The sequence below is a fragment of the Python bivittatus genome, unplaced genomic scaffold (assembly GCF_059951505.1).
Source record: "Python bivittatus isolate LINGU-HERP-01145 unplaced genomic scaffold, Pbiv_v1 ctg000480_np1212, whole genome shotgun sequence".
Lineage (NCBI taxonomy): Eukaryota > Metazoa > Chordata > Lepidosauria > Squamata > Pythonidae > Python > Python bivittatus.
In genome coordinates, this window is record NW_028277075.1 from 85,125,731 (window position 1) to 85,138,447 (window position 12,717).

At 36.1% G+C, this 12,717-nt stretch overlaps 1 protein-coding gene across 3 annotated transcripts in view; it reads right to left on the reverse strand.

Moving 5' to 3' along the window:
* The window catches only part of OSBPL11 (oxysterol binding protein like 11), a 73,323-nt gene that overhangs the window by 15,064 nt on the left and 45,542 nt on the right, over positions 1 to 12,717 (reverse strand). For all 3 annotated transcript variants that reach the window (XR_015797183.1, XM_007427967.3, XM_007427965.3), the window contains exons 8-10: positions 10,864 to 11,004; positions 4,739 to 5,237; positions 1,614 to 1,800 (exon numbers count right to left, since the gene is read on the reverse strand). Coding sequence is in view for 2 of the 3 variants with exons in the window: in XM_007427967.3 (XP_007428029.2) it covers positions 1,614 to 1,800; positions 4,739 to 5,237; positions 10,864 to 11,004 (827 nt within the window). In the remaining variant the exon portion in view is untranslated. The remainder of the gene's footprint in view (positions 1 to 1,613; positions 1,801 to 4,738; positions 5,238 to 10,863; positions 11,005 to 12,717) is intronic.

The following is a 12,717-nucleotide window of genomic DNA, read 5'->3' on the forward strand; positions in this document are numbered from 1 at the left end:
AGCTACACATAACTCCAAATGCTGCTGTGCAACAATACTATAATATTTTGCTTTCTTGCAAAAGGTCTAATTTCATAAACTTGTTCTGGGCATGGACCATTTCAGTGTTCTCTGGAATATTCCTTTTTTTCTCCCAAACTATGATCCTATCATTGCAGAATGGCTTAGGACCAGACTACATCCAGTATACCATGCACCATCCAGAACACCATGCCCCTTCTGGAAGATAGATTTCTGGAGAACAAAGGTCACTGGAATACTGATTTTTTTGCACATGCCAACAATAAACCTTGCAGATTTTAAATGAACAGATCAAGTAGTTGATTTTATTTCTTATTTAATCTATTGCTAAGCTGCTTCCCATACAATGGCATCTCAGAGTGGTTGGCAACAACAATTATTAAAAAATAATAATAAAAACCATAAAATATTAAAAATTCACAAAGGAAGAAAGAAACATAAAAACTTTTTAAAAGCACATCCAATATTCATATAGGGAAAAGATAGGTCTTCAAAGGCTGCCTAAAAGATGTACAGGTAGTCTTCATTTAGTGACCATACTTGGTACCGGCAACTCCATCACTAAGCACCAGAGTTTCTAAGTGCAAAATGACCACGACAGGCTTACAACCTCACTTCCCCTTCAGTCATTAAGCAAAACATCACGTGACCACAACTTACAATTTTACTTCTGCCTCTTCTGTTAACTCTGCTTGTTACAAGCCAGTTGCAAAGCACACAAATGGGGATCATGTGATTGTGGGACACTGCAATGGTTGTAAAGCTTTTTTTTTTTTACACCATTGTAACTTTGAATGGTTGCTAAACAAGGCAGTCAGTAAATGAGGACTACCTATATTACTAGACACCTCACAATTTCAGGGGGTAGGGAAAATGTTCTAAGGTGCAGGCACCACTATCAAAAAGACCTTCCTGTGACTGCAGTACTGGCATTTACAGCAGGTAAACATCTGATGAGTCTAGCAATTGTCAAATCTGTAACAATACCCTTGGAAAACTTTGACTCAGGCTGGGTAGCTGGTTGGCTGCCAGAGAATCAGATTTTGAAAACTGCACAACATAGCCTGGGATATCTGTAGTAGTGTCAGACTAAGATTGGGAAGACCCATGTCCAAATGTCCTTAAAACCACTGAAACCAGTTACTGTCTCTTGGATGAACATGCTCCAGAAGACACATTCAAATAAAATAAGATTGAAGAAACCATTATTCTTCCTTGGAAAAAAGATGGAAAAAAAGGTAAGAAAACACCTACCCTGACATACTGTTTGGGCACTTAGAGTCAAGTTAAGCAAAGGCGTTTGTTTGATGTTTTTGCGTAGAACTTAATTGTGACAAAATCTGTAGAATTTTATGTTAATGCAGTTGAAGGACACTTCCTAATCAAAACTAAAAATGATTTAACTTCTTTAGATGCATTTTCCAAGTTTTCAGCATGAACAAAAAGATGAATTGAGACGTTTAGGTCCAGAACGCAAGTACATTCATTTCTAGTATCTCATTTCAAGAGGGTTTCAGAAAAATACATAATTTCTTTACAATAAATACTGCACAACACTATAATATAACAGTCCTGCCAACAGGAATACTTGCCGGTGAAGTCTGCCACCATAGAAAGGCTTGGTATGAAATGTAATACTTGCAGAATATCCAGTTTTTGCACAATTAACACTGACTTTCCCTCCCAGTTCTACCCACGGGACTGTCAAAATTGATCGAGCATATGCACAAGGCAGTGAGAATGTGTATTCCTCTCCACGTTCCAGAAGACTTAAAGTACCTGTGAGGTAGGGAAGATTAAATATGAAATCCACATTAAATAAAAATAACTCATATTTTCCATGCTTATGTCACAGGATGTTGCAGAGGTCTACACCAGATCACTATAAAGCTTCCTGTATTTTAGTATCATTCTCATTCTGTATTACCAATCAGTTTAGTATTACTTAAATGACAGCAAACAAAAGTAATATCATCTTTGTACTACTAGAGGAACTCTACTTGGGAGAACATATTAATTGTAAAGGTAGAGAAAACACAGGATTTTGGCAGTTTACCCAACAGGGATAAATTAATCAATTAATTTACATATCTTTTCTTCCATTCAAAAAAATTAAATTAGTTTAAATCAGATTTTTCAAACTGGGTTCCACAGAACCCTAGGGTTCTGTGAGGACTTGAATGGATTCCATGGGACTAAGGAAAAAAGTAAAAAAAGCGTAGCCTCCTGTGGGAAGGGGTTTTTTTTCCCCTTTAGTCGTTAAGGTACAGGAGAAAAAGTGGGGCTTGTCACCTGACATTCAAAAGCCTCACCCCGGTGGACCAGGGGTTTGGGGAATTTTTTTTTTAATAGTTTCCAAGGCAAGAAAAAGTTTGAAAGCCCCTGGTTAAGACCACCTCAAGCTGGTGCCATCAAGAAGAGGTGCACAGCAAACCTCACAGCCATTATGGGTTAGCATTATTAGTTCTGTAGTCCACTACATCTGGAGAGCATCTTGCTTTTTGTGCAATGACTTCTATATTCCCACTCCCACAAATTTCTGTTTTTCTGAGGTAATATGCTCTCTTTGGCAGATGTTATGTTGATTCATACCCAACTCAGATAAATGCTGCCATATAGCCTCATATTACAAACATGTGATGTGGAGCAAGACTGGTTTTTAGCACTGCTAGTCCTGTGCTAGATGTGCATCACCCTTCAAAGCCAACTATTCAGAGATAGTATTACAGATACAGAAAAAGGATTCATAGACTTAAGATGTAGTATAAGCTGGAATGAACGAGCAGAAGAAAAACTGAAAAAGACTCTGGATGAAACACAACAGATAGTCTGATCAAGGAACAAAGTTCACATAAGGAGATTAGGAAACCTCTGGAGTCTGAAGCCACATTATCTTTTAATTATCTCTTCAATCCTGAAACCTAAAAGCCATTTTGCCTCTAAAACAAAAGCTTATATTCCAGCTGTGTTATAAAGCTTGCTGTAACTCTCAAAACATTTCTCCTCACTCCTTCATGATTTAGACAAGCCTTTATTACAATTAATTAACAGAGCATTTGTCTTTGTCTGGATGGACAAGGCACTTCATAATTCATTTTTTTAAAAATCTGGTGTCTCCCAGATATGTTGGACAAGAACAAAATGCATTGCTTGACCGGATCCAGCATTGGTTTGTCATGCCAACTCAACCTGGTCTCTCTCCTTTTTTGATAGAATAATCAGTTTAGTTGACTACAGGAATGAAGTGGACATTATAGCCTGATTTCAGCAAATCATTCAGTAAAGTCTTCCATGAGATCATAGTGGAGAATATGCAAAATATGGACTGGATGATACTAGCATTAGTTGGATTCAGAACAATCATACCCACCAAAAGTGTATCAAGGGCGTCATGTCAAGCTGGAAGAGAGGTAATGATTACAGGTGGTCCTCGTTTAGCAACCACAATTGGGACCTGCAACCTGGTTGTTAAGCGAAGCGGTCGCTAAGCAAAACCATGACTGTGCTTATGATCTTATTTCAGCTTTCCTTTGCTTTACAGACCTGCAAAGGTCATAAATGCAAGGATTGGTGGTAAAGTTACTTTTTCATTACCGTTGTAACTGCAAACGGTCACTAAATGAGGCAGTAGCTAAACAAGGAATTTTATACAGAGTTTTTTTCTAGGCCCTGATATTTATAAACAACTTGCAGGAGAGATCAGAAAATAGATGAAATTCCTGAGAGATAAAAATGAGAGGGATAGCAAACCCTTTAGAGGACACTATTAAGATTCAGAAAGGCTTTGGCAAACTGGAACAATGGGCAAATCCAGGAAGATGAATTTCAACACAGATAAATGCAAAGTCTTTCATATGGGAAGGAAAAATGAAAGGCATGAATACAAGTTGTGGTGGATCACGAACCAATAATAGAATGATATAGCTGCAAAAAGAAGCAAATTCAGTCCTAGACTGCAGCAAGAGAAGGAAAGATTCAATCAAGAGAGGTCATTGTTTCTCTCTATTCTACATTGGTAAGACCACATTTAGAATATCATGTTTAGTTCTTGGTGCTGCATCTTAGGAATGGCACTGCCAAACCAGAATATGCCCAGAGGATTGCAATCAAGATGGTAAAAGGCCTGGAAGGAAAAACTTAAGAGGAACAGCTGGAGGTGTTGTCTGTGTTTATCCTGGAGAAGGGAAGACTGTGTGGAGACATAATAGTTGTGTTCAAGTATCTGAAGTGCTGCCACATAAAAGGCATTGTAGATTTGTTCAGTATTCTTCCAGGAAGACAGAAAAGGAATAATGGGTATAAATTACAGAGCAACAGATTACAACTGGACATCACGGAGAACTTCCTAGTGATAGGAGCTATTAAACAACAGACTGCCTTAGAGGTGGTTATCTCTCCTTCACTTTAAGTATTTAATTGGTAGCTGGATGGCCATTTGTCAGGGATGCTATAGTGGTAGATTCCCATACTAAGCAGAGACCACACCAGATGATCTCCTGGGTCCCTTTCAAACTTTACATTCTATGAACTCCCATAGTTCCCAGCCTGTAATCCACCATATTAGGAAGTCATTAGACTGGAGCAGGCTGTGTCAAAGGATTAGCAATACATCACAGACTGAAGAATAATACAATTCTTTCCAAGATGCAGCTATCTACAGCTGTGGATCCCAAATGTTCAAAAGACCATAAGGAACATTGCAACATTTCCCACTTACCTTCACCAACCATGGTTACTCCTATTGACATGCCTAGGAATTTACTTTTTGTCCAGACATGAGCATTAACACACATCTTTCTCTCCACACATTCAGCATAGAACCCTGAGACTGGAGGATGATGAGACACTTGTTCTGCTACAAATCTGACTGTATAAGAGTCTGATTCTTCTTGATCCTGGGTCTCTTCTGAAACAGGCACTTGATCAGAGACGGAATGAGATGAAGAGTTACTATTAGTGCCATTCAGTACATTGCTCTTCACCATCTTCCATGAGCAGTGAAATGTTTCCCCAATGATTGGATTGTACGGTTTTTTGGCAATTGCCCCTTTGCGTCCTTCATGAAAGGAAGTGAGATAATACTCAACGAAGCGGATCATCCTCTCCTCAGGATTTGTGCCATTGGAAATTGCAATAAAGAGATCTGGATGGGACATGAAATCAGCATACATTTCCAACAAAGAACGCTTCTCTAAAATAAAAGTGGGAAGAACCACCTAAAATAAAAGAGAAAACTACATTAAAGAAACATGCCTAATGTCTTTCTGATTTTCTTTTTTGAGAGGACCAACAAGGGGGAAAAAAGCTTTAGTGGAAGGCACAATGGTATATATGACAGTTGTACATGTGTGGCTTTTAATGTTTGACATTTTCTCATTCTTTTATGCTTCCATAAGACTACAAAATCAGTTGCAGCACACAACTTGTGAAGTACAAAATACTGTTTTGTATATTTCTTTAGTTTCTTTTTTATACTCCTATTCCCATATGAATGCAGAACACACAGCTGTTACTGAACTGCAACTCCCACCAGCCCAAACAAGCATGATCAATAGTGAGCAATATTGGGAGATGTAGTTCACCAACTTTTGTAGAGCCATATGTTCAATTTGAACAGAAAACTATGTAAACAGTAAGTAGCAAAAGAAGAATAATTATAGCTTAACATTTATAAAAAGTGGTAGAAAGCAGGAGTTTGAAGTTCCCTGGAAAGAGCAAGACTTTGCAAAATGAAATGGTCTGTATGCATATACAAAGACTCTGCTTTGATTGGGGCAGTTTATAAATACTGTTCAATAAATACTGAACTTAGTATGTTAATTTTAAAAAATAACTGGTTAAAGCAATATGTTATCTGATTAAATTTAATGCTTCTAGCTTTACATGAAGCAGAAATAATGGAATAATCATATTTGTAAGGTGAAGAACATAGGATCCTTAAATGGAATATGTCAAATGAGGGAAGAAATAGGAAGTATTATAAACAAATAGAAGAGATAAGCATAAATACAATCTTGAACATGCATGCTCATTCAATAGAAATAAAGGCTTAAGAAATACTGCAGAAAATTTTAAGGTGCTCATTAAACATGTTTCTCAATTACTGCTGCAATGTATAATTACAACAATCTTGCCTACACTTTAAAAAATATTATTTGATTTCAGAAGAAAAAACAAGATATATCAGATCAGTAACAGTGACTCTAAATCACATGTAATTTTGACAGCAGTCAAATACATTAAGAAAATAGGAAAAACTATTATAGTACGATGACCTCCCTTTCTTCTTTTTTATGTCTATGAGGCATTTCTGTTCACAATTCATAATTGATTTTAAATTTCCATTTTCTCTAAATCCTGAAAACTATTTTTCCCTACTCTATAGTTCATGAAGCCAGTTTAGGATAACAAGCCAAGATCTGATCCTAGGTTGTTCAATAACTGCTTGTATAGCTTATATTGGACAACATTAGAAATTGCAGGTTTGTGATTTGCAAAAAAACAAGCAAAACAGCAATCAGAATTTTATCATATTCAAAACAGAAAGAAAAGAGTAGAAAAGCACTATAGCATCTTTACATAATGACAGCCTAGGATTTTTGTTGTACCTGAATTTAAACAGAACTGGTATTACAGGGACAAAACTGGAGTTCTTTTAATATCATTTCAAGCTCTTGGGGAAAAGTGGAACAAAAAGCTTCATCATCATCATCATCACCTATATCGAATGTTTATGTTATTCAATTGTTTCATGTGCTTTATGCAAATATCACAGAAAAACAATGCCCAGGAAAGAGGTACATGCCAATTATTTAATAAATGGAAATTATTTAAAAATAGTAGAAGTATCATGTAGCATCTGAAAAGGTTGGGACAGCTACCACCATACTTTTGGTTTCACTATGAACCACATAACCTATATACAGCTCAATCAAAACGTGTACATCTGGGTACACAAAACGTAAAAATGGATTCAAAAGCATTCTGACTCTAAAATGATTTGGTTTCAAAGTCGAAACTGTTATTTCAAACACAAAATGAGATTTTTTTCAAGGACTGAACAGCGTAAGAGCACTTCCACCCAAACGCAGAACAGCCCATTCTGAGCTTGAAACATTTGTATATCTCTACTGTATCACAAATGTAACAAGCTTAACACACATACTTTAACAGACTTCAGCACAAACTACAATGGTTAGTTTCCACTGCTGCCACTGTAGCAGTATGAAGCTGCACTAACTAGACTATCATATAGGTATAATATAAAAGAGATTGTAAAAACAAGAATATCTTGTATTTTGTATGTTTAAAATGATACGTATATGTACCTATTCTTTACACTATTCCTTTTCAGGTTAAGCAATATTATGCAAAGCACAGAAAAGGAGTAAGAGAAAGAAGCTAAAAAAATTAACGCATAAGGCAAAAAAAAAAAAAAAAAAGCTGAATCTACTTTAAACCATCACCGTTCACTATATTCTTGTAAGCAATCATTGCTTTCACCTGGTCCATACACAGTTTTATACATTTTCTTTTGTTCTTTAAACTTCTCATCATTTCCTTTCAAAGAAGCACTCCTCATGCATTTGTTCTGCTATTTGATCCTCATTCACTCCCTACAGGACTAAGCCACTTTAACATAGGGCTTTTTCACTGATCACTAACATTTATAATCCAAATTCATTTACTAACCATTCATTCTTGACCCTATTCCTTCTTGTTATGTCATACACACTTCTTAAGCAACCCATTCCTGCTGCATTTAACTTATTTTTAAGTTTGTTTTGGCATGCCCAACTCACATGTGGACAATAGCACACTCTTAGCCATTTTTGGTTCTTTCAATAATGGAGCACATACTACCCACTACCTTTCAACCAGCCTTTGCACATCTTAAAATTTATTCAGCCATCTTTCCATCTTTAAGAAATATTCTACCAAGGCACACAAATGTATAGTATCTGCTTGCTTCAATTTTTCATTACGTATGTATAACTTCTAATTGTTCACTCCATTTTCCCCATCAAACACAACTACTTCAGTCTTTGATACATTAACTTGCTGACCTATACTATTCACTGTATTAACCAATCTTACATTTGTTGAAGATCATTTGGGTTTTCCTCAAAAAACATAGCATCACCTGTATACACAGACATTGACATTCGCAACCAATACACTTCTAACATTTTCATGTGCATTCCCTATATATTTCTGTATAAATATATTAAACACTCAAGGGGACACCACAAATCCTTGTCTTACTCTCTGCTCTATGTTGAACTGTTCATTAAGCTTCCCGTTTATTCTCACACCTGCTTTACTTCCATCATATACTGCTTTTATTGTATTCAGCAACCAACCTTCAACTCCATAGTCACACACCAAACATTCCATGTTTCAACACAATTCCCTTTAGCATATGCTTTCTCTAAATAAACTTACTTTCTCACTTTCATACACTTGGCAACGACTTGCTGAAAACCAAAAATCAAACCTGACACCTCCTGCCCAGCATAAAGCCACATCACACTTCTAATATTTTGCTTGGTGACAATCAGAATTCTGCCAAACAGTTTTCCAGGCATACTTAACAACCTATTCCCTCTGTATTTTTTGCATTCAGTCTTGCTACTTTCCCTTTATACAGGCTTTATACAGGTATAAAAACCACTCCTATCATCAGTTACATATGTACACATGTGTACACGTACTAGAAAATGCATATAACTACATCAATATTTAAACATTTTTCCAGTTATATACATCTGCAAACTCACCATTTTTAAAGATCCTCACAGCATTTATTAGTGTTTTTCGTCCTTTTTGGGGGTGGGGGGACGACACTAACATTTTCCAGCATTTGTTTCAATTCTGTTCTTCAATATATCACTTGCATTTCTTTAACAATCTCCTTCCAGGATTTCCCACTTCAGTTTCATCCCAAATAATTTCATCACTTTTATTCTTAATTCCATTCACTCTGCTGGAGGATCCTTGTTTAGCCCTTTTCATGCACCTCCAAAACTATTTTTTAATTTCCATCAAAACTGCTCTGCAATTTTTTTCACCCACTTTTAATCTTAACCAATCCTTGTTCTCTTTGATCCCATTCTTGGCAACTATCTTTTTTGTTTTATACACATTATACAGCAAATCTCGCATCCTCCTATTCTGCAGCATTCATTCTCTCATATGTATTTTTCTCACCCACAGCCTTTTCAACCTCGTTCCATCAAGCATCCTTTTTGGTACTTCCTATTAGCATAACTTCACACACTTCTGTGACATGCTGAAACAAAATTCCTTTCACTCTGTTCCAAGCAGCTTTTACATTCTTTTTCCTTACAGCCCCTTTCCATTCATTCTGTTGGGAGAATAATCTACCTTCTAAAAATTTTTGATATAGCACTAGTACTTCCTCTTCCTGCAGTTAATTTACTTTCACTCTTATTTCTTTCACTTCTTTCTTTTTCTTCCATGTCCAGAGAATCATTCTCTGAAGGGAGAATGAAAAGAACTTCCCAGATATTAAAGATTGAATGTGCTGTTTGGATTATTGATTTCTGAGATGTCTTTAGACTGTAGAACTAAAAAGATCTATAGTTTTGATTTACAGTATGTTAAAGGATGAATTAAGATGTATGTTAATTTATATCTATACATGAATTGCTTTTTTAAGTTTCAATTTTATCTCTTTTTTTTATCATGTTGTATTTTTGTTAATAAGTAAAAATAGAAAAAATGCCCATTTTTCTGCCTTACATTCTCTCAATCTTTCATCATTAAGAATCAATCATACCTTTTGATTCACTCCTTTTTCACGGATACATAGGAATAGAGTTATGATTAAACACGCAGGCAAAACAACATGCAAGTGTCACAATCTATGGACTCCTATTTTCATATTCACCCACACGCTCTAGATGACACCATGCTTTCTGACATACATCTTAGCCCCTTTATTCATAATTAATCTTATACCTTAACCTCCCTGCATCTATTCATCAACTCTAGTCCACAATATCAGGCCACTTTCATTCATATCTATTATAGTCTTTTCTCTTAGTTTCACAGACACATAGCATACCTTTCTTCTTTCTTTCTTTCTTTCTTTCTTTCTTTCTTTCTTTCTTTCTTTCTTTCTTTCTTTCTTTCTTTCTTTCTTTCTTTCATGAATTCATGTCCTTTGCCATTAATTCCACTTACTTTTCTAGTCACAATTTTTCATATGTCGTGGTGATCACCAGATGAGCCCATATATGGCTTAGTCAATTGAGGCTTTCACATAGCATTCTTGAAAGGCTAGATAAGGTTTCCAGCTTGAGTAATATCCATCCCAGCATCCTTTGCTAATGGCAAGGGCCACAGGGGTCAGTTTTGACACTTTTTGATCAGTATGTCACAAGAGCAACCAAAGCCCAATTTTATCCCAGTCATGCTCATAGTATTCTGTGTCACCTAGAGCTTGTAAGAATATCTTGCAAGCCAGCAAACTGTTGCTGCATCTCACCAATTAGGAGGTACATGCAATGTGCTGACATACAAAGAGGATGCAAACGCTATGCAACAGACTAAATTATATATATAGTTACACCGTGAACATTTCTTAAATTCACACTTACAAACTTAAACAATTTTTGAAAGTAGACCAAGCAGCTCATTTCAGCTCCACTAATGGGCAAAACCTAAACGTCATGTTTGAGATTACTACTTTAATAATATGATGGTTGAATCCCAAATCAGTTCTCTGACAAATTGAAACATGGCATGGTAGGTCAAACTCCAGTTTATAGGAGCACATTTCTTTGCTTTTAGACAGATCAGTATTTAATAACTTACTCTTGTTAAGTCCATGCCAAGTTTGAGTTGAGAAAGAAGGTGCAAGATAACACTGCGCTGTTCTTCCACAGCTCCAAGGTCATCCTCCTTATTCTCACATGTATCTTCCAGCTCATCTTCTGGATTTATTTCCTCTGGTTCCTGGGATAAATTCCAAAAAACATAAGGTATTTCAAATACTTTAGTATTCTAAACTTTTTTGGTGCCATAACTCAGTACAGGCATCCTCCCAAATCCCACAAATGATGTCTCATTTCTTAAACAATGAGTGATATCAAGCTCTATACGTATACATTTTGCTTCTTTTAGCCTATCTACAGATGAGGCTATAGACTATAATAAGGTCCTATAATGGTTTATTTTTTTTAGTACCAACAATGCAACAGAATAGAAACCCGTTCATGTATTAAATTATTTTACAATATGGAATTTGCAGCAAGCAGTGTTCTTTGCACTAAGCAATAATTAAACCTCTTTTGCAGATAAACCCATAGAAGAAAGAAAAGTGCCTATTTATACCTAGATGTCATGTCTTCCAGAGGGAGCTGCTATAGACCAAGCATCACTTTCCATTTTTCCTTGCTCTTCTCTTCACACTCTCCCAACAAGCACATGCATGCCTAGATTCTACTCTACAGCTATTGGAAGCTATTGTCACTCTATCAGGTTATCAGAACTTTTTCCACAATTCAAACTAATTATTTATTCAGTTTGTGTTCTGTTTATAACATGTGGCTTGGCTTCATTTCTGCATGTCATACGTCACCAAAGTTGTGAAGTTTCCCAAGGCTACAGTCAAAGTATAGATGTCACTGGATACTTTTATTACCTCAACAGCTATCCAGATGCCTTCTCAGCTATTGGAAGCGAGAACTGGCAATTATTACAGCCTTGCTAAATAGCATTCCTAGGGCTTTTGTCCTCATAAACCAAATGAAAGTAAGAATATATAGCCATTTGTTGCTTTTCCATGGCATAGAGTTATGATGGATGGCAATCACAAAAGCCCTGTCTTTGCCAAGAGAGAAAGGCAGAAATGGAGCAACTATGTAAACTCAAAAGACATCTCTGCTTTCTAGCAACTGACATACATGGGATACAAAAAAGAAAAATAATAGCCAGAGGATTAGCCAGAAGAGAAGAAAGCTACAAAGAACTAACAGCAGCTACAAAACTAATACAGTAAATCCTCTACTTTCATCTTCCTAAAATAATTTATCTAATTTTTATTATTTACTTATACTTTTATTCCTCCTTCTCTTTAAATTGCTCTGTTTATCACACACTATACTATGATCTGAAGCTGTATTCTCAACTCTGTTATGTTCGTAACTGGAGAATTCTGCTTCACTGAAGGAGGATTTGGGCATCAGGTCTTTTCAAGTACAACTCAGTAACTCTTCTAGGGGGCTACAAATGCTATGAGCAAGAAAGGGCAGTGGACACTATTTCCTGGATTATACTTTATCATGGCAGAAACTGGTAAGAATGAGAAAAAAATATATAAACAGCAGCCATTAGAATGGAAACAGCCTCTCCCCTTGTACTATCTTGCTTTAAGTGCTGACATTTGCTGAGTACTACCTCAGCAAGGTCACCAATATCCACTATGCCTATTATTCTATTAAGAACTCCACTGATTTATGTCTAGCAATAGAGGAAGAAAGAAATAATAGCCTCCTCTGCTATAAAGTTTACTCATAGGGATGCTTCTGAAAACAACTCCTACAACAAAAAACCATGCCAAAAAAGTTTATATCCATCTATATACAGTTGCCTCAATAATTTAGCATTTTAGAACACCCTTTCAATTTGCCTTTAATAAAAATGTAGTGATGGAATGGGGATCTCCCA